Here is a 22,466-nt window from a genome sequence, read left to right as displayed (position 1 = left end):
CATAGTGTGCTAGGACTTCAGTGGATGTAAGATTCTTTTTTATCTCTTAAAAAGCCCGTTCTTGTGGCTGATCCCCAAAGCCATTGTTGGCCCTTTATAAGCAGCTGGCGCAAGGGCTAGTTGATCTTGGCAAGGTCTGGAAGGAACTTGGCAAGTTGCTTGACCATGGCGTAGAAGCGCTGTAGTTCTTTAAACTGTTTTGGGCCTTGAGAAGTCTTGGAGAGCTTTGTTCTTCTCTGGGTCAGCTTCAACTCCTTTCTCGGATATGATGTGTCCAAGGAACCTAATCTTGTGTTTTGAAAATTCTCATTTCTCATTCATCGTGATTCCCGCCTTGAGGAGACGTTCGAGGACTAGATGTACACGTTCGTCGTGAACTTCTTGCGTTGGCCCATGGATCAAGATATCGTCCATGTGACATACGACGCCTTCTAAACCTTCCAGTGTCATAGACATGGTACGTTGAAACACTTCTGGGGCAGAGCTTATCCTGAATGGGAGGAGACGATTAAAGCAAAATGGCGGCACAAAGGTGGTGAGCTTAGATTCGCCGCCGAGAGGGGGGAGAGGGTCCTACAGGCAAGAAAATACCCCAGTATTTTCCCGATCTATTTTTTTGTATGTCTAAATTACAGAGGGTTCGTAGAGCAAGCAAATGCCCCAGTATTTTCCCGGGTATATTTATATGTATATCTAAATTACAGAGGGGTCCTACAGGCAAGCAAATGCCCCGGTATTTTCCTCGATCTATTTAACCTAAATAAGAGAAGAATCTTAGAGGGTAGCAAAGGCAAATGCAGTATTTTCATTGATACGTTTGAAACAACATTACCTGCGTCTTGAGCTCGGTCCTGTGGCCGATAAGTAATACGCAAACCGGTCAATTCGCAAGATGCCCTAAACATCGATAGCATCTTTACTCGAGGGTTGTGAATGACTTTTGATGAGTTATAAAAAGCTTTTTAACGTTAAATTCGATACAAAAGATTACTACTAAGCAAAGGAGTATTTCCCAAAAAGGAGAATTGTACGAACTGGCTTGGAAAATCGCCTAGAGTTTACCACTTTCACTCACAAGTCTCCCTTAGATCCGGTGGGAAAAACAACGCGCAACTGGCTAGAGCCAATTGATAGAAAATTATACTTATTAAACGCGTTGAAGCGAAACATTCCTGGACACGTCATCAAAGAAGTCACGCCTCACGTGATTATTTATGCAGACCCCTTGACACCTACATGACATTCTCCAAGTGTGGTTGCCCGACGATGTTTCTATCCCGAGATATGAGTATTTTCGTCATTAGTTAAATTTATGGTTATTACATTAAGAGTCGAGTGTCATTACATTAAGCGTTGAGAATTTGTTACATTAAGCGTTAACTGTTTTATTACATTAAGCGGCGATTTTTGTTACATTAAGCGTTAGTGTTACATTAAGCGGCAGTTGTTACATTAAGCGGCAGTTGTTGCATTAAGCGGTGATACAACACCAAACCCTAAAATTTCTGATAAAGCTAGGTGATTGACGGGGTGAAAGTTAGCAATGGCCCGAACCTTTCTGATTACACAATCTCCTCGTTCGGGGGTGTGGTCTGTACTAGTAATTTGTATCGAGAGGAATACAGATGTCAAATTTCACTTGGACATCACCTAGACATATTCTACTCTTTATGTTTTCTGTACAAAAATTCCACGAGTTCACCATTGCGAACCCAAATCAAGAAAAAAAAAACAAGTCAAATAATATGCTGTGCTCTTTTTCCATGACTCTAATCCTGGACACCTTCTGTGTGTAATTATCCCCTTACTTATTAGACCATCAATACGACTACCCCTTTCCCTCCACTACCCCTCCCCCGAGTGCCTTTTACCACCTGCTACGACGGTCATGTACGGATTTGGGAGGACATCTGCTTCAATATGAACCATTGTTATTCATAAGTACTCTTTACTAAGGTACTGATTCGATCTATAAAGATCTTAAGATATTGAAGATTTGATTTACTACCAAAAAATTTCGATTATTTGAAAAAAATTCAAGGAATCTTTAAAACCCTCATCATTCTTATTTATTTTAAAAATATCCATAGGTCTGCTCATAATGTCATATTGACAATAAAAAAGAAAATTTTCTGAAACTGCCCCAAGATTAGTTTGAATTAAATCCATCGATGGATGTGTTTACACTTTCCGGTTATTCAATAATTGATTAACTAAATATATTCATAGAGAAATACCTTCTTTTTTAAAACATTTTCCATCCTCAGTAAGAACACATAAAAAGGGGTTCTTCTTGGGATGAGTTCTATGGCTTTTAATCGCTTTATTTTGACATCTTAACTGACGCGGAGAAGTGGGGCGAGTGGGAAAATTCCTCAATGCGTATATAGGGTCGGATTGAAAAGTACTTGGAAGTCTTCAAAGAAGTGCATGGGACTGGGGAAATATTTTCGTTTTAGCAAGGGTACATTATATCGATGTTCTGTTCCATACATTTTACTGTAATTTTGACCGGGCTGAAAGAAGCAAATTGTTCATTATACCTTCTTCGCTATATAGAGGTTCGTTAAATCGAGGTTCCACTGTATTTACTACAGTGCTAATGTAAGCTTTATTGGTAAAGTTTTTGTCAGGTCTATCTTTTCGCACCTACTAATATAATATATATGTGTTAATTTTTAAATTTACATTGTTGTAGGTTTATTGTGATGTGAGAATTATTATCCTTTCTTCTTATGAACTGTTTTGAAACATTGATTTACTTCAATCAAAAAGAAAATAGGGAAAACCGCCCCCCATCTAGAACTTTTAATTACATCGAGGTGATCTTACTGTGTGGTTATTCAATAATTAATTAACAAAGTACATGATAAAGAAATACGCATTTTATTTATCTTAACACTTCAAATCCTAAGTAAGAGCACCTCAAACAGGCGGTTCTTCTTTAAATGTGCAAGAATGAATTCTATCGCTTTTAATACCTTTATTTTGACGTTGATTTACCCGAAAGTCTACGGGAACATGGACCAAGAAAAGAGACGGGAACAGAATCTGATCAAATTTCCTCGTTCATTCCTTGAAACACCAGTTATTAAATCAGGTCAAGTCAAAGACGCGTTAAGCTGCGGGATTTTGTGCTTGATGGCCCCGGGCTGTAAGTCTATCAATATAGCTCTTAAGTCGAAAAAAGGACTATATATTTGTTTGCTTCTGCAAACTGATATATACGCTTTGGGCGCAAGGCTTCTCAGCAACGATTCGTTTGATCACTATACGCCAAAGGTAAGCATTGAATGTTAACCCTCGGGCACAAAGCTTACTAACACATCACGCTAGACACCTGCACATGGCGAACACATTTATTCAAATGCAATTTATCCAACCTAGTGGAAATTTAATTCGCTTTTCATAAAGTTTGAGTAGTAATGTGTGATTGTTTAAGGTCGCTCGCGCGTTAATCAACAGATCACAAACAGAGGGCTTTATCAATTTTAAACTTCGCACAGAACCGTCAATGTTTATGCGATTGCTGTAGATTTTTTACCAAAGATGACCCAATGTATGGATAGTGCACACATTTAAAAAATGTATTTGTATTAACAGCAATAATGAGATAGATAGATATAGATAGATAGATAGTTTATTTCAAAAAGATTGCATGGCAGCTAAAAAACACTGAATTGCGCAATTTACATCGAGTAAAAAAGAAAAAAAAGGAATAAAAATATAACTATATTATGTATATTACAGGTAATAGACTAAAATGCGACTATGATAAGAGGAAAGCTATATATTATAAAATGAGCGAATATGATATGTTCAGTTAGGATTATACTTCAAATTTAGTGGTGCAACTGGATGCCATGGCCGGGATGAAAGATCGACTAAAACGTTTGGTTCGGCAGCGCGGAATTGAGAATGTTCTGGATTGTCTAAGACTATAACTGCACTGGTTCTTAGGTGGTAGGATGTTCGCTAGCTTATGGTAAGGGCAGGTGGAAATAGACGAGAACAGATTAAGACAGAGTTCACCCCGTCTGTCCTTCAAAGTCTGTAAGCCATAGCTGGCAAGGCAGTCCTTAGTTAGCTTGTGGTGACACAATGGACATTAGTAGCATGTAGTAGCACATAAAAAGTAAACAACATGTTTTGCACTTATTTGAGACTGACGCAAAATTGAGCGTTAGCTTTTTGATGACACTACCAGAATCAGTTCAATATCAGTTCAAAAACTGTGGAAGAGAAAAAAAAAAGTTAGATATATATTTAGAATTTCGACCCGAAAAATTGACTACGATAGTCCTTTCGAAAAGCGTTTATGTTAGCCTTTATTACCCGAGTTTTTGCAAATACAACCACCAATTGTGTACGATAACGCATGTCAAATTTGGTATGGCTATGTTCAATAAAAAGAAAGTTGTAACATTTAGAATGAACCATTTTAGAAAATTTTTCCGCAAAACTGATAAAAACACATTTTCCGCAATATTTCAACAATCAACCGTGCAATTTTAGAGATATTTGTCAATGATAAAATTCGGTCCTTTAGACAACTTTTATGATCGACTAGACTACATAGAAGCGCTTTGTTGGGGTAGAAGAATATTTTTTAAAGTGAGGGACTATCTCGGGTTGTGTTTTCGTGGTGGCAGGGGTTGTTAATTTCACGCCACACAGAGGTATGCAAATCGAGAGCGTGTTGGAAATGCACACATCAGTCAGGGGGGAGCAAAGACGGGGGTCAAGCGTGAGCTGTTTTAAATACAAAACCATAAGAGCTCGTGCGTATGAGTGTGCGCTTTCTTTTAGTTACAAAAAGTTCCTCACAAAATTCCCCTGACCCAACAAAGCGCTTCTATGTAGGCTAGTCGATCGTAGAAGTTGTCTAAAGGACCGAATTTTATCATTGGCAAATATCTCTAAAATTCCACGGTTGATTGTTGAAACATTGCGGAAAATGTGTTTTTACCAGTTTTGCCGAAAGATGTTCTTAAATGGTAGTGTTATTCAAAATGTGACAACTTTCTTTTTATTGAACATAGCCATACCAAATTTGACATGCGTTATCGTACACAATTTGCAAATAACTCGGGTAATAAAGGCTTTTCGAAAGGACTGAACTTCGCAGTCAATTTTTCGGGTCGAAATTCTTAAGATATATCTAACTTTTTTTCCACAAATTTTTTTTCTAACTTTCACAGAGGCTGTATCACCACATATCGAACTGATTCTGGTAGTGTCGTCAAACAGCTAACGCTCAATTTTGCGTCAGTCTCAAATAAGTGCAAAACATGTTGTTTACTTTTTATGTGCTACTACATTATTGCTGTTAATACAAATACTATTTTTAAATGTGTGCACTCTCCATTCATTTCGTCGTCCTTGGTAAAAAATCTAGAGCAATCGCATAAACATTGACTGTTCTGTGCGAAGTTTAAAATTGATAACGCCCTCTGTTTATGATCTGTTGAAATTAACGCGCGAGCGACCTTAACAGTTTGCCACCCTGTGTTGTGTAAATGAGCTTAAAATCATTAACTAAAAACATCTTTCAAGAGGCCGTCAGTTATAAATATCGTTTGCCTATATTTAAGCTTTTAAACAGTCATCTAGTTTTTGTTATATCTCTAAGCTATTTTTTTGGTTAATCTCTGAAATAGCCTCCTCCGCAGGCATCTCGAGTGTTATGTTTTTTGCCAAATTTTAGTATTCTTATGAATACTTTCTTGATCACGCCACAGAAAGCCTTATAGCGCCCGCAAATGTAATAATTACACGAAAATGTAAGAAACCCGCAAATGTTACAAGGTTTTAATCGCAATTGTAATAATTGCAAGCAAGGAAAAACTTTCAACTCCGACAACAAAGCTCAATTCAGTATCACTTGACCTTCCTCCACAAATATACAATACTTTGAACTGCTCACTAGGAAGATAATTTACTGGGTCATTTGAATAAATTGAAAATAATTGTCGGGCATTTAGTCCATCCAAGACCTGTCCCGACTGCCGGGCATAAAGCAACTGCGTATTTTATTATCTCATTTTTTGCTTTATTGGTTATTGCTTCAATCACAATTGCAGAAGAAAAGAAAGAAGCGGTCGTTGACGATCAATGATAAAAAGCCGTATAACTAAAAACGTGAACTGAAGTATATTGTAATAACGCGGTCCTTTTTTAATAGAGATCTCTGATTTTCCAATCTTAGTACTTTTAACAGAATTCAACAACTCTAATTACAGCTATTTACATAATTCAGTGTAGTAAGCGCACGTGCGAATATCTAAAGAATGTCCCTTGGAAGTATAACACACATTATATCCCAGTGATATATTTTCACGCGCGCTTAATACGGGTCACGTGCACATTTTCACAAATGGACAAATATCAGTCGATAACGTCCAGTCAAAGTGATATCTGTCCTGTGAACAATTTTGTGCAGTCAAAACTCGCTTTTCGTCTGCTCAATAATTCCTCAAACAAACACCATTGTTTTCAAAACGCCATGAAGGCACAAAAATAGAACTATCATCATCATAGAACTATCATCAATGTATTTTTTTAGAATTTATCCTGAAACGGCAAAGAAAAAGCAATGACAAAGAACAAAGAACACAACAGCAGAAGACATTTCAAAATTGAAAACTTTTGCTTCAATTTCCATTCTTATTGTTCTGCTTTTTGCAGAACAATAAGAAAACAGTATAGGTGTAAATCCATCAGTTGAAATGCAAGTTTTGAGGTTGTAGTTTTTGTTCTAATGAAAACAAATTGTTGCATGGATTGTTACCTCTAGCGAACGGCAAAAAATCCAGTGCACGTCAGCGCGCGCAGAATACACTTTTCGCATTTTCAGTGTAGTCACCGGGATATAAAATAAATTTACAGTATAAAATAAATTTCACAGTTGCCCTCGAAGCTTCGCTTCTCGGCCAACTGTTTATTTTTCGTTCCATTTCTTATCCTTGGACATTATCCGCCGATACCCCAGCCGCCAGAAGGGGTTTATTTACTAATTGTCTCGTGCGATACCCACAACACTACCCCTCTCCCCCCAAAAAATCCGTCCCGGATATGAACTATTTCAGAATTACATAATGTAGTCTCTAAATCTTAAAAGGACAGTTCTTGTCCTTGATGGGCGAGATCTGCGTGATTCCACACCATCGTCTCCTATAGTTGTGTCTCTAACATCTCTATCAGATAATCCATCATTCCCGTCAGCATCTCCCGTGTCTTCATCAGCGGTGTCGATATATCCAGCCAGACCGAACCATGTAGGCGCTGCCCTTCCCTCATACCGCCACAGCTTGTTGCGATGTACCAACTTTGGCTTGCTTCTGCTACCTTTTTGTATTTTATAGGTAACGTCATTTAGCCTTCCGGTGACGATATAAGGTCCATCCCATGTCTTACTTAGAGAAGGGGGATTTGCCCTTAGTTCGGCGAGGATTGTGGTACCACACGGGATCTCCAGGTTCAAAGCCTACGGTGTTAGCGCGGAGATCATACCGATCCTTTATGGTTTCTGCTTCCTTCCTGAGATTATCCCATGCGTCAGCACGCACTGCTTCCAGTCTCTCACGAAGATCTCTGAAATATTCAGGCGCACTTCCACTCTCATTCCTTATTGGTCGTTAAAACATCAGGTCTATCGGTAAACGCAACTCACGACCGAACATCATACAAGCTGGTGTGTACCCGGTAGCCTCATGAACTGCAGAACGATATGCCAGTAGTGCGAGCGGAACGTCCCGATCCCAAGTTTGCTGATTCGCAGCCGTAAACTTGGCGAGATAATCTTTAAGAGTCCCCTTATAACTTTTGATCATGCCGTCTGACTGGATGTGCAGGAGTGGTCCTAGTTTTGTTGATCCCTAGCAGTTTACAGACTTCAAGGAACACTTGTGACTCGAAATTCCGCCCTTGATCAGAGTGAAGTTCCAATGGTACGCCAAAACGATAGATGTAATGAGCCACAAGAACCTATGCCACTGTCACCGCCTCCTGGTTTGGTATTGGGTAGGCTTCTGGCCACTTAGAGAAGTAGTCAATTACGACATGCAAATACCGAATCCCTTGTTCCGTTCTTGGTAGTGGCCCGGTAATATCGATCGCGATACGTTCCCCCGGCTCACCAAAACAGCAGATTTGAAGTGGAGCCTTTGGTCTCCTTTAAGGGCCGTTCCTCGCAGCACAAACGTCACATCTTCTACACCACTCCCCAACATTTCTGTCACACCCTATCCAGTAAACACGTTGACGAATTCATTTCAATGTCTTTTTCTTTCCTAAATGCCCTGCCGTTACCGAATCATGAAGGGAAAACATCACCTCCGCCTTCTTACTCTTAGGTACAACGAGAAGCAAGGTGATCGGACTTCCGACATCTCACCCATAGAGAGCACCATCCTTTAACCCCAAACATTCCCACAGGGCACAGTAGGCATTTAACTCTGCAGAGAATGATGAAATCTCTTCCCACAATGGACGACCAAGGCTCCTCTCTAACCGACTTTCTATTTCTCCAAGCACCGAGTCTCCTCGCTGATATCGTTATATCGCCATATTGTTATCGTCCGCTCCTCGTGTCCTTTTAACTTGTACTTCAGGCCGGATAATGAAGCACGTTGTTGCTACTGAGCGTGGTGATCCACAACAATGGTCATCAAGCTCGTCTTCCTTCTCGCAGTATTCTCTCTCCTTTTGTTCTAATCTTTCACAGTATACACAGCTTCTCGCCTCGAAAGGATGTCTTGAGAGTGCGTCAGCATTGCCATGCAAACTGCCTTTGCGATAGACTATAGAGAAGTCGTACTGTTGAAAAGTCTGAATCCATCTCGCGATTTGTCCTTCCGGGTGTTTGAAGCTACCAATCCAATGAAGAGCAGAATGGTCAGTTCTCAATTGAAACCTCCTCCCGTATAAGTAGTGGTGAAAACGTTCGGTAGCCTTTACTGCTGCCAACAGTTCTTGTCTAGTAACACTATAGTTCCGTTCCGCACGAGATAAACTTTTGCTTTAATACGCGATCACTTTCTTCTTTCCATCCTGAACTTGTGATAATTCAGCATCAATACTGTCCGCGCTGGCATCAGTATAAAAGACAAAATCACCCTCTGCCGTGGGATAAGCAAGCACTGGAGCAGTCGTCAATGCTGTCTTCAAACTAGTAAAAGCAGTCTGACACTCATCGGTCCAATCGAACGGCACGCTTTTCTCTGTTAACCGATGTAGAACCCTTGCAATGTCCGCAAACATCTTTACATATTTCCTGAAATAGGTGCACAATCCGAGGAAACTTTGCAGCTCTCGTTTTTTCTTTGGTACAGGCCAGGAAATCACCGCTTCCAATTTAGCTAAATCGGTGGACACGCCCTCTGAAATTATACAATGTCCAAGGTATTTGACCCTTGTTTTGAAAAGAAGACACTTCTTCGGATAAAGCTTCAAATTTGCTTCCCTCAACCTTTCAAAGACCTTTGCAGTGTTCTCAATGTGTGACTCTAAGGTTGTTGAATGGACAATGATGTCGTCAATGTATAACAAACAAGTGTCCCACGATAATCCCGCCAGGATTTTCTCCATCAAACTTTCGAATGTGGCTGGTGCGTTACACAAACCAAATGGCATAACCCGAAATCGCCAGAGTTCTTGTCTCAACGTAAAAGCAGTTTTCTCCTTATCCTTTGGGTCCATCTCAACCTGCCAATATCCACTTTTCAAGTCGTAAGTCGTATCTAGAATTTGAAAAACAGTCCAACATATCATCAATCACTGGAAGAGGATACGATTCCTTTTTCGTGAAGTCGTTCAACTTTCGGTAATCGACATAATGTTGCCAAAACCTCACTGATATGTTCTATGAAAATAGCCATTCTTCTGGACTTCATCAGATCTTCAGAATCTAGCGCAAGGAACAAGCACACATTTTTTAGCATTTTAAGATTCATGGTATCCAGTTTTCCATTTGCAAGAAGGAACAGGTTGAACGAGTCTAACTCAATGAGGTGTGTCAGCTGGCACTCGGAATACGCAGCTTCGTAATTAGCTGCGATGATGTCATCTTCAGTGATGTCATCGGTCACTCCAGCATCTCTTTTAAGTTGACCCGATCTGGGCGAGAAGTAGAGAAGCGCGAGAGGTCTTGGCAACATGCCCTTGTGCTACAAGTAAAGTGTAAACTTGTGTGCTTCTTCTAGAATCTCTACCACTATTTACGTCTAGAGTCTTGATATCTGATATAAATATCCTTAGGGTACATAACTACCCTCTCTTTTATCCCAAGGTTTCATGAAAACCACAGATTGCATTCCTAGGGTGCATAAAAACACCCGTTTATCGTTTATATTCCCAGGGTGCATGACAACCCTGTCAAAGCTTGTATCCAGAGGCAACAATGACAACCCCCTCTTCTATCCTAGGTTCCATAACAGTGTAGTGGATATTTTTTAACAGTCTCAAAATGGCTGTCCGAACGTTTATGCGCTCTAGTAAGTTGTACAAGTAGTAGCTAGTAGTGTACAACCGGAATCAACATACCATTCTATTATGGCTCTGTTTCAAAATAAACAGATACCTTGACAGGAATATTTTGTATTTTTTAGTTTATTATATCAGCGATATAACTGGAAAAAGAAATATGAACGTTATATGTACACGACAAAAACGTGTTTTTTAACTAACTCTGCTTACATGGGCTTCCTGTGGTGTTGTCACGCATTCATTGTTTATATCGTTGACAGTTAACATGGCGGCGAAATCCGGATACAAAGACGACCTCAAATTCGTAAAAAACGGCAAGAAATCTTTTACAAGCCACAAACAATAGAACCAAAATTAGTTCCTACGCGTGTAAACTATTATGTTTCTAGCACAGCTTTTTATGAAGGACTAAATTCGACGGGAAGCGTGGCAAATGCGTATAATTCGAGGTCGATCGAATGGTTGACCTAGCGTTATCGAGTGCTCTTTTGAACTTCTACGGTTAGTCACGCCTTGTAAGATGTTATTTAGAGTCTACCAGGACCACGTTTCGCATTTATATAAACTTGTTTTGGCGATAAAAGGTGCCTTGCAATTGCTGAAATATGAGCACTCAGTGGGGGCTGTTTATCGCCTCATCAAAACTCGTGTTTTTAATTGCCACAAAATTTTATTTGATATATTGGAAGTACAATAAGTGCTGTATATCTAGAGTGAAAAGAATTGTGCAATTCCACGTCCCATGGAAGATATAGGTCTCGTTTTCCGGGTTTATTTATGGAGTACGAAAATCATAAAATAATTGAAAAAATCAGTTAAATATTAAGAAAAATACTAAAATTACGAACGACCTAATCCAAATATAAACAATTATATAATTTCTATCAATCAAGTTTGATTTTTGCTGCCCGGCTATATTTTGGTTTTTTTTTTTAGACATTTTCTGTTCAAGTCGAAAAATACCGAAAAATCGCTAATTATATTCGAAAAATACATTTTCCCTCTCAAGCCAAAAATATTTATCCGATTTGTTTCAAACTTTCACAGAATACTAAGGTCATCAAGGGATTGTATTTTTGTTCTGAACCAATTTCTTCGTCTGAGACGGTCACTCTTAACCACCACTTCCACTGGGGTCTGTAAACCATCTGTAGCCGACCTACGACCCTTGAGCCCGACTAGCACTGGTTTCCCTGAAACTGAGAATACACTCATGGCGCTTGTTGTTGCTGCGAATAATAATTATTTGTAGGAGGGGGTAACAAGGTAGGCTGCTGTAGCTGTGGTAGCTGGTGTTGCGGCTAATACTGTTGTTGCCCACTTCTGCCTTAGATAAGGGCACTCCCTTTCTGGGATGTCTGAATTCTCGACAACTCCAGCATTCCTCATCCTTCGCCGATGGCTTTGCTCCTGGAATTTTGCTGGATAACCGATGTTTCAAGGCGATACATTATCTGCAGCAGTTGTTCGTCTAAGTCTTTTTTTCTCTCTTCTTTCCTCTCATCCTTAACTTTACTTCCCTTATAAACCCATGTCTTTGTTTAAAGCTAGTGTAAACGATTCCAGTTCAAGTACAGCCGTTAGTGCTTCTCTCCAATAGTTCTCCTTTCAACTCTTATTTTAGCTCATGCTTTATAGCACCATGAGATATCGTCATCAGCTTTGCGTGATCTTGAGCGAGTAGGTCTTTCCATTCTTCAGAGCGATCGGAAATCTGGCCCTCCAATGCTTGTATTTTCGTATAAAACTCCCTTTTCATCTCCAACTGTCGTCGCTCGAGTTCTCCACATCTCTCACTCAGCACTGAGCTTAAGGCGTCAACTTTCTTGTCGATTTCTTGCACTCTTTCTATGTGACTGCATAGCAAGGTTTTCATATCGAATTGAATTGATTCTAAATTCGCCTGTTCACGAATCAGCGTTTTCTTCTCTTCTCGAAGCCATACTACGAGTCATCATTCCAAACTAGAGTTTCTAAGGATCCCACCGCTGCCACCAGTGTAATAACGCGGCCCTTTTTAATAGAGATCACTGTATTTTCTAATCTTAGTACTCCTAACCGAATTCAGCAACTCTAATATCAGGTTGGAAACGACCGCCTAAAAACAACATCTAACTAACAGTGAAGTAAGCGCATGTGCGAATATCTAAACAATGTCCCTTGGTGTTAGTATAACACACAATGTCTCGTGCGATACTTATAACATATTTTTTTTTGTTTTTGTTTATTAAAAAGCATTCGGAGAATGCTTGCTTCTTTACCATGCAATTGTTATTATAGCAACAACCAATAAAGCACATAAAAACAATTTCGCGGATAGTATAGATGTTTTTGATAGTATATCACAAATTTCACCACATTTGTAATATGCCATCTTATTCCTAATTACTGTGGTTTTTTCTTACTGTGGATATATCAATTATTGTCCATAACTAACGGTGCCCGGATAAAAATAACTTTTTATCTCATTCATAACCTTTTTACATATGCAGGTAAACCATATACATTTGCGGGTTAAAACCTTACTACATTTAAGGGTAATTATTACATTTGCTTGCGCTACTGTCCGAAATCGATAAAAGCCCTTTTTCCAATAAAAAGCCGAAAACACTCGAGACGCCAGAGGGGGGAGGCTAAATATTTTACAGTATGACGACAAATCCGTGATATTCTTCAAAAACACCAGTAATAATAACTTAACCAAACTTTTCTGTCTATTGTTCTTTCCAACTTTACCTGGATCGCTCTACAAATTTCAACCATATCACAAACAAACTGATTCAATTAATATAGTGCATATGAGTGTGCGGATGATATTATATTATGTTATGTTATGTTATGTTATGTTATGTTATGTTATGTTATGTTATGTTATGTTATGTTATGTTATGTTATGTTATGTTATGTTATGTTATGTTATGTTATGTTATGTTATGTTATGTTATGTTATGTTATGTTATGTTATGTTATGTATGGGGCCATTTCCAAAGTTACTCGAAGCTTAGATAAAAAGCCCCAAAGTTTTGATTTATTTTTTTAGAATTTGTGTCATCACAAGCCCTGTCTAAACGGCGGGACCTGCCAGCAGACAGATGAGTACACATTCCGCTGCACTTGTTCCCCGGAGTTTATTGGGAAACGATGTGAGAAAGGTGACGATAAAATTTATTATATTATCATTAAAAGTAGCGAACAAATCCAGATAAATTAATACATATATTCAATTTCCTTTGGCTCTATTTCCATTTCATTCTCATCCTAGCATTGCAACGGATCAAAACTCATGTACGCCGATTGGTGTAGATGTAAGCGGCGGTGCGAGGAAACAGGCGTTAGTCATCTCAATGCTGTTATTTGATGATTCCTTATTATCAAGTTTGGATGTTTAGATGAAGGAAAATTTAGTTTATTTTTCTTGTCATTACATGGATGGACTGGACTCGAGAGACTATTACCGGCCTAAGAAATTAAGATTAGCGCTCCGGACTGAGAAAGACCATGAAATATGAAGATTTTACTTGCAGTTATCGTTCAATTCATAGTATGCTCTCACAGCATCACTTCCTTGCAGATGGAATAAGGAATGAGAAATTTGTCGGTGAAAATCAGCCGTACAAACGGTTGAGAGTTCAAATAATTCGTTTCTTGAAAATCGAAATTCCACCAATCCCATAGCAGCTTGCAGAACGTTATGGACCAATCACAGAACAGCAAGAAAAACTTTTTTTTTGGAAATCGGGAGAAATTTGTGTTTTTTTTCTCGCTGAAAAACTGTTATCTCGTCTAGATGAAGGCAGGTTTTGCTCTTTTTTCAAGGTTAGAAAGTTGAAGTGTATTTGTGAGCTTTTGTTGAAGGTAAACATGTGAATATGTGTACGAGTTCAATGCATTTATGTAACTTTTTACACCATCTTGGCTCGGTTGGTGAATACTGTTGAATTGCCAATGCTTTTGGTTGCTTTTTTTTAACAATCGTTATTCTCGCGTTGTTGTGGTATGACGATAGAACACACGCTTCCTTATATAAATCACTTTAATCACATCGTTTTGTTCATGCTAACGACCGCATGCGTTCACAAAGTTTTCAATTTATGACATTTGCTCCCTGACTAAAAAGCATTCTGATTTCTTTGCACGTTTCTTAATGCCATTTACTGTCAATCAAAATCACAACAATATAACGGAAATCTATTCTCGACAAACTCCCCCATATGACTCGTTCTCGAGACATATGCTATTATGATTATTTCGAACTGGAACAAAACTAATAAATTCTAAAGCTAAATGCGTTTACAAGGTGATTTTAAGCTTGTACTAATGTACATACTTAAGGTCATTGTCATCTAGACTGTCCTGGACACGTAGACCAGCTGATACTGCAGCGTCTTCTCTGGGATTGAATTCAACTGCTCTAGGGTTAAGCACTGATGGTTGATCAAGAGGGAGGTCACAGGAAAGTTCCAGTGGGTAAACATGCTCGATTCGGGCGCTCCATGTGGCCTCTACCTGCTCGCAATTTGACTGCACACACTACGTCATCTTGTCCAACATAGAGTTTCTCCACTACTCCTAGCGGTCACTTGTTATTGTTACGGTCCACTGACTTAATTATCACTAAGTCCCCAACGGCGAGCTGGTTCCGTTTTTCTTGATGCTTTAACACTGGTGGCACTATCTTACTTCTCCCATGTACTCGTCAGACCAGCGGCGCCACCTGGCCTTCTTAGTTACCTTTAGAAACTTGGCTTGTTTCCTCAGATCCCGATCATCGATATGGTGTGGTGTGGCTCCAGGTCGGGAAGGTAATTGGTGTTAAGAAACAGAAGCAGCTTAGAATTCCCTGCCCGACCGAATTGTAGAACGTCGATTTCATCACTCCGATCAAGCACTCAAAGTGACCGCCCCACCATGGTGTGCGACTCACGTTAAAGTTCCACTTGCTTGAATAATCGTTCAAGAACTTATGGAAATTCTTATCATTTTTACCTTTAGTAGCCAAGAAGCAAATGCCTTGAATGTAGACCCATTATCGGAATAGATCTGTGAGGGTCGCAATCAAGCCCTTTAAGCTCGCTAAGAAATCGTCGGTCTCGAGACTAGGACCTCTAAAAATACTGCACGCGTCTGAAAGCATAACTAGAGGACTACGTAGGCCTTCTTCTCCTTCTTTTGCTCGCGATACCGGATTGGCCCAGCAGAATCTACCGCAAGGTAGCCTGGAGGGGGATCCCCCGCTGGTACGGCATGGAAACGTTTACACCCGCAGCAGTACTTCACAATTCTCTTGGCTAGCAGGCGCAGGCGTGGCACCCAGAACCCTTCTCTCACGTTGGCCATACTAAGACTTACACCCCATGGACAGTGGTCTCAGGCGCGCGTTTCACAACTGCGGCTGAAAAGGCACATGAATCTTGGTACGTAGATGTTTAACTCCCACTGGATTCTTCCTTGGCATACCCAGACGCCTTCGCTGTTCAGTTGTAAGTTCAGCTGCTCCTTGTCGGCGAGAAACTTACTCTCACTCAACCCTTGGCGTTGCGATCTCTTAATCCAAACTAGCCTTTGCTTCTATAGGTCACTAGTTGTTATTGGTCCCCGGATCTTGCTCGAAGGGTATCGAGTATTGTGGGTGAATCGCGAAATCCACGCACCAATCCTCATGACTTTGCACAAACCGAACTGACCGAGCATTTGGTCAAAGTCATCGTTTATTTCGACCGCAGCCGCAAAAAGCTCTCGTTGAACCGTCTTTTCTGCTGTAATCTTGTTGACTGGATTTGGTGACAATCTGCGGTGGCCACTGTGCGGGTCTGGTAGCCAGGCGGGACCCTTCCACCAGAGTTCATGTCCACTCACAATCCCTCCCCGACTTCCGAGGTCGGCAGGGTTTTCGTTGGTCGGGGCGTTGTTCCATTTCGCTTCGGTGTGACTTTGGATCTTGCACACGCGATTGGCTACAAACTTTCGATACTCTCCGTTGTCGTGAATCCAGTGTAACGCTACTGTACTGTCCAGCCAGCAATACGTATCTGGTGCAACAGGAAAGCGTTTTAGAGCCACCCGTACGTAAGACGCGAGGTTGATAGCCATGTGACCAGCCACTAGTTACAGACTAACACCTGAGGCTTGCGCCACAAAAGCGTAAATTGCGGTGCACACTCCATGATCACTGGCGCCTCCAAACGCTTGTGGCTGAATCTCGTCGATTGGTTCCTGGTAAGCTGGAATGCTGCGTACTGTAGTCACAATGTCCGGTAGTCCGGTAGTATCTTTCCGTCTTTTTCCATCTCTCTCGGATCTCTTGTGGTAGCGGCGCGTCCCACGCTAGCTTCTTAACGCACGCATCACGATACATTTGCTGCTAAGTTAGCGAGAATCCCACGCCTGGTCGGAGCTGCTGGCGAACTAGGGAATGTTACAGACAGCTTGTCATCCGCTTTGTCCCAGCCAACTCCGAGTAGTTTAGACTCCCCCTGCACTGTGTTTAGCTGTTCCTTAGCATACGACTGTTCGCTTCCGCTGACCTCATCTGTCTCGAGTTTCTGAACGTTTGAGTTCCATTTAGATTATGATGGCATCACGCTTGTTGTTTAGCTTGCTCGACTATCGGTGCGCCGGTGATCATTTCATCAACGTACAGACTGTTGCGTATCTCTCGCACGATGTCGGGATAAGTATCCGAGAGACTCTCTAAGTGTTGCTGCTGCACTCCGTTAAGCAAGAAGGGTAAAGGTCAGAGACCAAAAAGCACCATGGTAAATCTTAGCGTCTCTATGTTCTTAGAGTTCTTATCCTTGATCCAATGGAATCGTAGCATATTCCTGTCAGCCTTTCTTACTCTAATCTGGAAAAACGCCTTGTGCAGATCTCCCGCCACTGCTACAGCATGAAACCGCTGGCGATTGATAACGTTCCACAGCTCGTTGTTGAGAGGAGTTCCCGCGTGTAAGCACTCATCAGATGGCGCTTGGTCGTGCGTTCGCGCACTGGCATCTCATAGACAACCCATAAAAGTCTGCTGGAACTCTCACGCGACACAGCCCGGTGTGGCAAATAAAAACAACCGTCCTCCTCCCCTACTTGATCCCCCCGACAATACCATTATCAAATTGCTTGCGAATAACAGGATTGTAATAAGCTAACATGTCCCTTTTCCTTATCTTACGGAGTAAGGAGTAAAGCCTCTGCATACTTCAGCTATAGTTATCAGGGAGTTCTGGGTGGTTTTCTTTCCATGGTAACGTGACTTTATACCACCCCTCAGGGACGCGTTTTAATTTCTCTTTAAAGTCTGCCAGCCCTAAGATATCTAAGGCGCAAAGCTCCTCGTAGTTGGACACGGTAGAATCTACTGTAACGAAGGCGTTCGTCGACTCTGTCTGAGCTCCATGGGACATGATGGAGGAGCCAAAGCGCGTGTACTTCGCGACCGAATCGTCGCCAAAGCGCGTGTACTTCGCGACCGAATCGTCTCGCCTGCCGACTTGCAACTTTTCACTTGTGCGAATTTTCGCAAAATCGTTTGCGCCAATGATTATATGGACCGGTGTAATCGATCTTTCTTGTCCACGTCATCCATACGTACTCCCCGTAGATGGACATGTTTTTCTAGTAGCTTGGGTTAATTTAGATTATTCAAAATCAACAACTCGCGCTTGTCGACCTTTGTCACGTTTACGCTTAACTGGAAATCACTTGTGACAGCTTAGCACTTTGTATGTTTGCATTGTTCGAGTTGTTGTCCCAGTGTGACTTTTGATCTGTCTCAGGTCAACAGAATGCGGTTCGCCTTAATCAAGTCCAGTCGATGAAATGTAGGAATGGCTTGCGCCACTGTCCCACAATGCCCTAAACTTAATTCCATTTATGCACACGACTACAACAGGATGAACTACAAAGCCACTGTTGCCTTGCATATTGGCTGTCATACCGGACTCCCGGCGAGGCTGCTCATTATTATGACAGATTGAAGTGTGGTGTCTTCAGCTGCACGTCTTTCATAACGATTTACTTTTACAACTTTCGCCTCTGGGCTTCTCCCCGGTACAATTGAAACACAAGCGTTTTACTGACAGAATATTTTTACGCTCTTGGCACGACTTGACCTTGTCACAGTTGACTGCTTTGTGGTGTTCGCATTAGAGGCAGCCCGAGCTCCGAATCCGATTTCCGATTTGTTGTTTTCCTTCCTCCTCCTTTCGACCAGAAAGCCCTTTCCTTTCTTCGCTGGTTGCTTTTCGGCGATTCCAACACGGGACTGTTGGTCGACCATTTCTCCAGAGCCTTTGAAAACTGATCAAAATTCCACTGCCCAGTATTGCCATGATATCCCGGGGGGGGGGGGGGGGGGTACTTCAAGAAAAACAGAGGGGAGTGCTCAACAGCAGAATCAATTTTAACCCTAAGGGATAGCACTAAGGGGCGTGGTCAACAACAATTCTTACCCCTAAGAAATAGCACATTGGGTGTGATCGAAGGAATTTTTAACCCTAAAGATAGTTTCAGATACCTAGATGCTGTAATTTCTCATGTAAACTGTCAAGCCATTTGGTTGATGTTTCATATTTAGCACGCTCGAACAATGCTCGTTTAAATTTGCTGACGGTTCCTGTATTGTTATGTTACCGACAATAAAGCCGGAAGTATTAACTGATCAGTTGACTTGTGGTTTATTGTAAAATACGTTGCGAGCGATTGGGCCACCATTTAGCGTGAGACACCCTAAAAGATAGCAGAATCGGAAAAACCCTATAACACCCCCTAAGAGACAGCAGTTGGTAAGAATTATATATCCTAAAAGATAGGTCGAGCTACTTTTCTGGAGAGCCCCCCCCCCCTCCCTCCCCGGGTCCGTGATAGTCAGTTCGGCGTTTACGTCGAGCTTGTCAAAGATGCGGCATCGATTTTCTTAAGTTCTTCCATTGTTCGCAGTGACTCAACATTAAATAACAAGGTTTTGTAAATTTCGTGAATGCTGCTCACATCCCTATCCTTGATATTCGGAAGCTCCAACATTTTCCTCAAACATGAGCCAACGGCCTCGCTGGTATTACCAAACTTGAACTGTAAAAGTTCGGTCGCTTTTTGATATCCTTCATCCGTAAACGGAAGTTCTCCGATCAAATTCCAGACCTTCGGGTTCACTAGCTCCTTAGATATGAGAATTTGGTGACTTCTGATACGCTAGATTTGTCGATTTGTGTCTCGAACTGACCTCAGAAGCGCAGTCAATCCCTATGTGTACAATCGAACTGCGAGATAACAAGTTTCGGCATTTTTACACTTGTAGTGCCGCTCCCAGCTCCCACATGCGAACTCTCCATGTTGTCGTTGGATTTCCAAGCGCTTTCGTTCAAACTCGAGTTGCTCAGCGTGTGCCTTGGACGTTGCCTCGTTCTACATTTTTAGCTTCTCCTCCTCGAGTTTGAGGGCCTGTTGGTGATCGCGTAATTGCTCTTCTGCTTCGCTTCACGATCTATCTCAGCGATCACAGTTTTCAGCCTTTTCGAGCATTGATCTGAGCGGCTTATTATCGCATCTATATGTAAGCTCAAGCCCAACTCTCAACCTCCTCAGCCGTCTCACCTCCGAACTTCTTCTCTTCAATTGTTTCTCTCTGGTCACTCACGCCTTTATGATTCTGGCAAGTGACTCGTGGCATCGTTCCGCCGCGTCTCTCTCTCTCTCACGTTTCTCTATTACTTCAGTTGTTTTCTGGATTCGGAACTTTAAGGTTTGGAGTTTCCAGTTCAACTCTGCAATTTGCTTCTCCATGTCTGTCCTGGCATGATCGCCACTGTGTCGAAAACGTATGACGATCGAACACACGCTTCCTTATATAAATCACATTAATCTCATCGTTTTATTCATTCTCCGATCGCAAGCGTTCACAAGAGTGTTCTGATATCTTGCACTTGTCTTAATGCTAATTACTAACTGTCAATCAAAATCTCAACAATATGACGGAAATCTATTCTCAGCATTGTTGCTTGGTGATAACCTTTTTAGCATGGAATTAAAAACACATGAGGAGTGCTACAATTATTTCGCAAAAAATTGCCTAGTCTGAGGGGGGTTTGTGTATTTTTTTAGGTGGTTGATGAAGGACACTGTATAATCAATAGTATAGATTATTAAGCTTATATTATTACATTGTACATTCTGAGCTTTGCGCATTCAATTTTGATTTGACTTTAAAATAGCGCATACGAATCCTTTTTTTTAACTTCATAAGCGCACACCATGGAAAAAACTTGTTTTCATTATTTTCATTTTATTTTACATAGATTGTGCGTTCGCGTTAGGAATGGAGAATAAACGTATCCTTAATTCCCAAATCACCGCCTCCTCTTTCTTTGGACCTAACCATACGCCGTGGCAAGCACGCCTAAACAATCAAATGATCAATGGCGGCAGTACTGGGTCCTGGTCAGCTCAAACCAGTACCATTGATGAGTGGCTAAAAGTCGACCTTGGCTCAGAGAAGACCATCACCAAAGTTGCCACTCAGGGGAGACCGAATAATCATAATTTTTATCAGTGGGTGAAGAGCTATGCGATACGACACAGTCTGGATCAAGCTACGTGGTCATTCTGCTCAGAAGGAGGGGCCATTAAGGTGACCACGACGTACTTCACACCTTAAGAGGTTACGATACCTAAGTTTCGTACTTAAGTATCGTTAATGTTAATGTTAAGAATGTTTGTTCATGTTAACAATGTTAATCGTTAGTAAAGACGGAGATGTAATTTGCTACCATTCATCTTTCTGGAAGGAAGGATACTGCATAACATTGAATAGTGCAGGAGAGATACTGCATAACATAACACTGAGCTTCGTTCGTACTGTTCGAGTCAAATAAAGACAAGTCTCAGAATCCATTATCATAACACTTGTCCATAACATAAGCTGGAGAAAACTGATAAAAGCTCTGCTTTGTCGGTTATGTGCTTCCTAGAGTATTGTATCCTGCCTTCCGATTGCATCTGTCTCGAAGAGAACTATAACAAAAAAATAGTTTTTGGTTGAAAATTCGTTTAGACCGGGGCCTCTGTTTAAGTCATAGTGTACTTTCTTTTTTTAGGAGTTCCAGGGAAACACGGATCGAAATACTGTGGTGTCCAACTATCTTCCAGAGCCTGTCCGAGCGAGATATGTCCGATTTGTTGTCAAGGCGTGGGAAGGTCATATCTCGATGAGAGTGGAGCTCTATGGGTGTGATAACTGACCGATGGACCAGCATCGACCGAACGATCAGGGCCCATTGTTTGCCAGAAAGTTATAGGTTGTAAAGTTTCGAGCTCAATTTTAAATCGACTTCCTTGAATTAATGGTTTCAATTTCACGAGTATGGCGAATATGCCTTTTGAACTTTTGGAGAAAACCTCACGATAGGTAATGATTTTGAAATTGAATAATCTCGAACTCGAATAAAAGCTCGTAAATGATCATCCATAATAATCCATAATAATATTCTATAAATAATATATTCCAATTCCATTTTTTTTTAATTAATTTAATTCTACTTTCATTTTCTAATTTTATGCATTGTATTTATTACTTTTAAGTATGATAATGTATCTATGAGGACCCTCATAAAAGTCACCCAAGTGGTGATAAGGCCTCCTCTTTAAATATATAATTATTATTATTATCAGGATCATTGGCATTGCCATTGATGCATACATCCAAACAATTGTAATCGAATTTTAGAACAATTGTATCCAAGCACAAGTTTGTTTATACCTGAGTTCTCATCTTTTTTTATAATGACATTACCTTCTTTGAATATTATTCTTTAAACATTTATTGTGTTGATGCTGATATTAATAAAAGTATAAGGTCTAGATATGATTTTGATTTAAAAAAAAAATATTATTGTGATAATAAACATGTGATAATGAAAAATGAATAAACAGTAAAAACACCGAACTGCTTAACCGAGCACTTTTGAGCAACATGAATAAACTGGACTGTAATC

General features: G+C 40.7%; 1 protein-coding gene across 2 annotated transcripts; it reads left to right on the top strand.

The window, feature by feature from the left end:
- The first annotated feature begins 2,904 nt into the window (after positions 1-2,904).
- LOC5498201 (lactadherin) lies at positions 2,905-22,228 on the top strand. Of its 2 annotated transcripts, none has more exons than XM_048729847.1 (4): positions 2,905-3,282; positions 13,526-13,637; positions 20,772-21,133; positions 21,570-21,707. In XM_048729847.1, the coding sequence occupies exons 1-3, from the start codon at positions 2,959-2,961 to the stop codon at positions 21,128-21,130; spliced, it is 795 nt and encodes a 264-aa protein (XP_048585804.1). In that variant the 5' UTR covers positions 2,905-2,958; the 3' UTR covers positions 21,131-21,133; positions 21,570-21,707. The 2 variants fall into 2 exon arrangements, with proteins under 2 accessions (XP_048585804.1, XP_048585803.1); XM_048729846.1 differs by having other exon boundaries at positions 2,941-3,282; positions 20,772-21,103; positions 21,570-22,228.
- The last annotated feature ends 238 nt before the right edge of the window (positions 22,229-22,466 follow it).

The sequence above is a fragment of the Nematostella vectensis genome, chromosome 7 (assembly GCF_932526225.1).
Source record: "Nematostella vectensis chromosome 7, jaNemVect1.1, whole genome shotgun sequence".
Classification (NCBI taxonomy): Eukaryota; Metazoa; Cnidaria; class Anthozoa; order Actiniaria; family Edwardsiidae; genus Nematostella; species Nematostella vectensis.
The sequence above is the reverse complement of the archived record's forward strand: the minus strand, read 5'-3'. Positions and strand labels throughout refer to the sequence as shown.

Bases quoted from the DNA above. Each gene is read 5' to 3' on its own strand.
- LOC5498201 (XM_048729846.1), top strand. From the start codon at position 2,959: ATGAATTCTATCGCTTTTAATACCTTTATTTTGACGTTGATTTACCCG. The intron at 3,283-13,525 runs GTAAGCATTGAA...TTATTTTTTTAG, and splicing joins TTGATCACTATACGCCAAAG to AATTTGTGTCATCACAAGCC. The intron at 13,638-20,771 runs GTGACGATAAAA...TATTTTACATAG, and splicing joins TGGGAAACGATGTGAGAAAG to ATTGTGCGTTCGCGTTAGGA.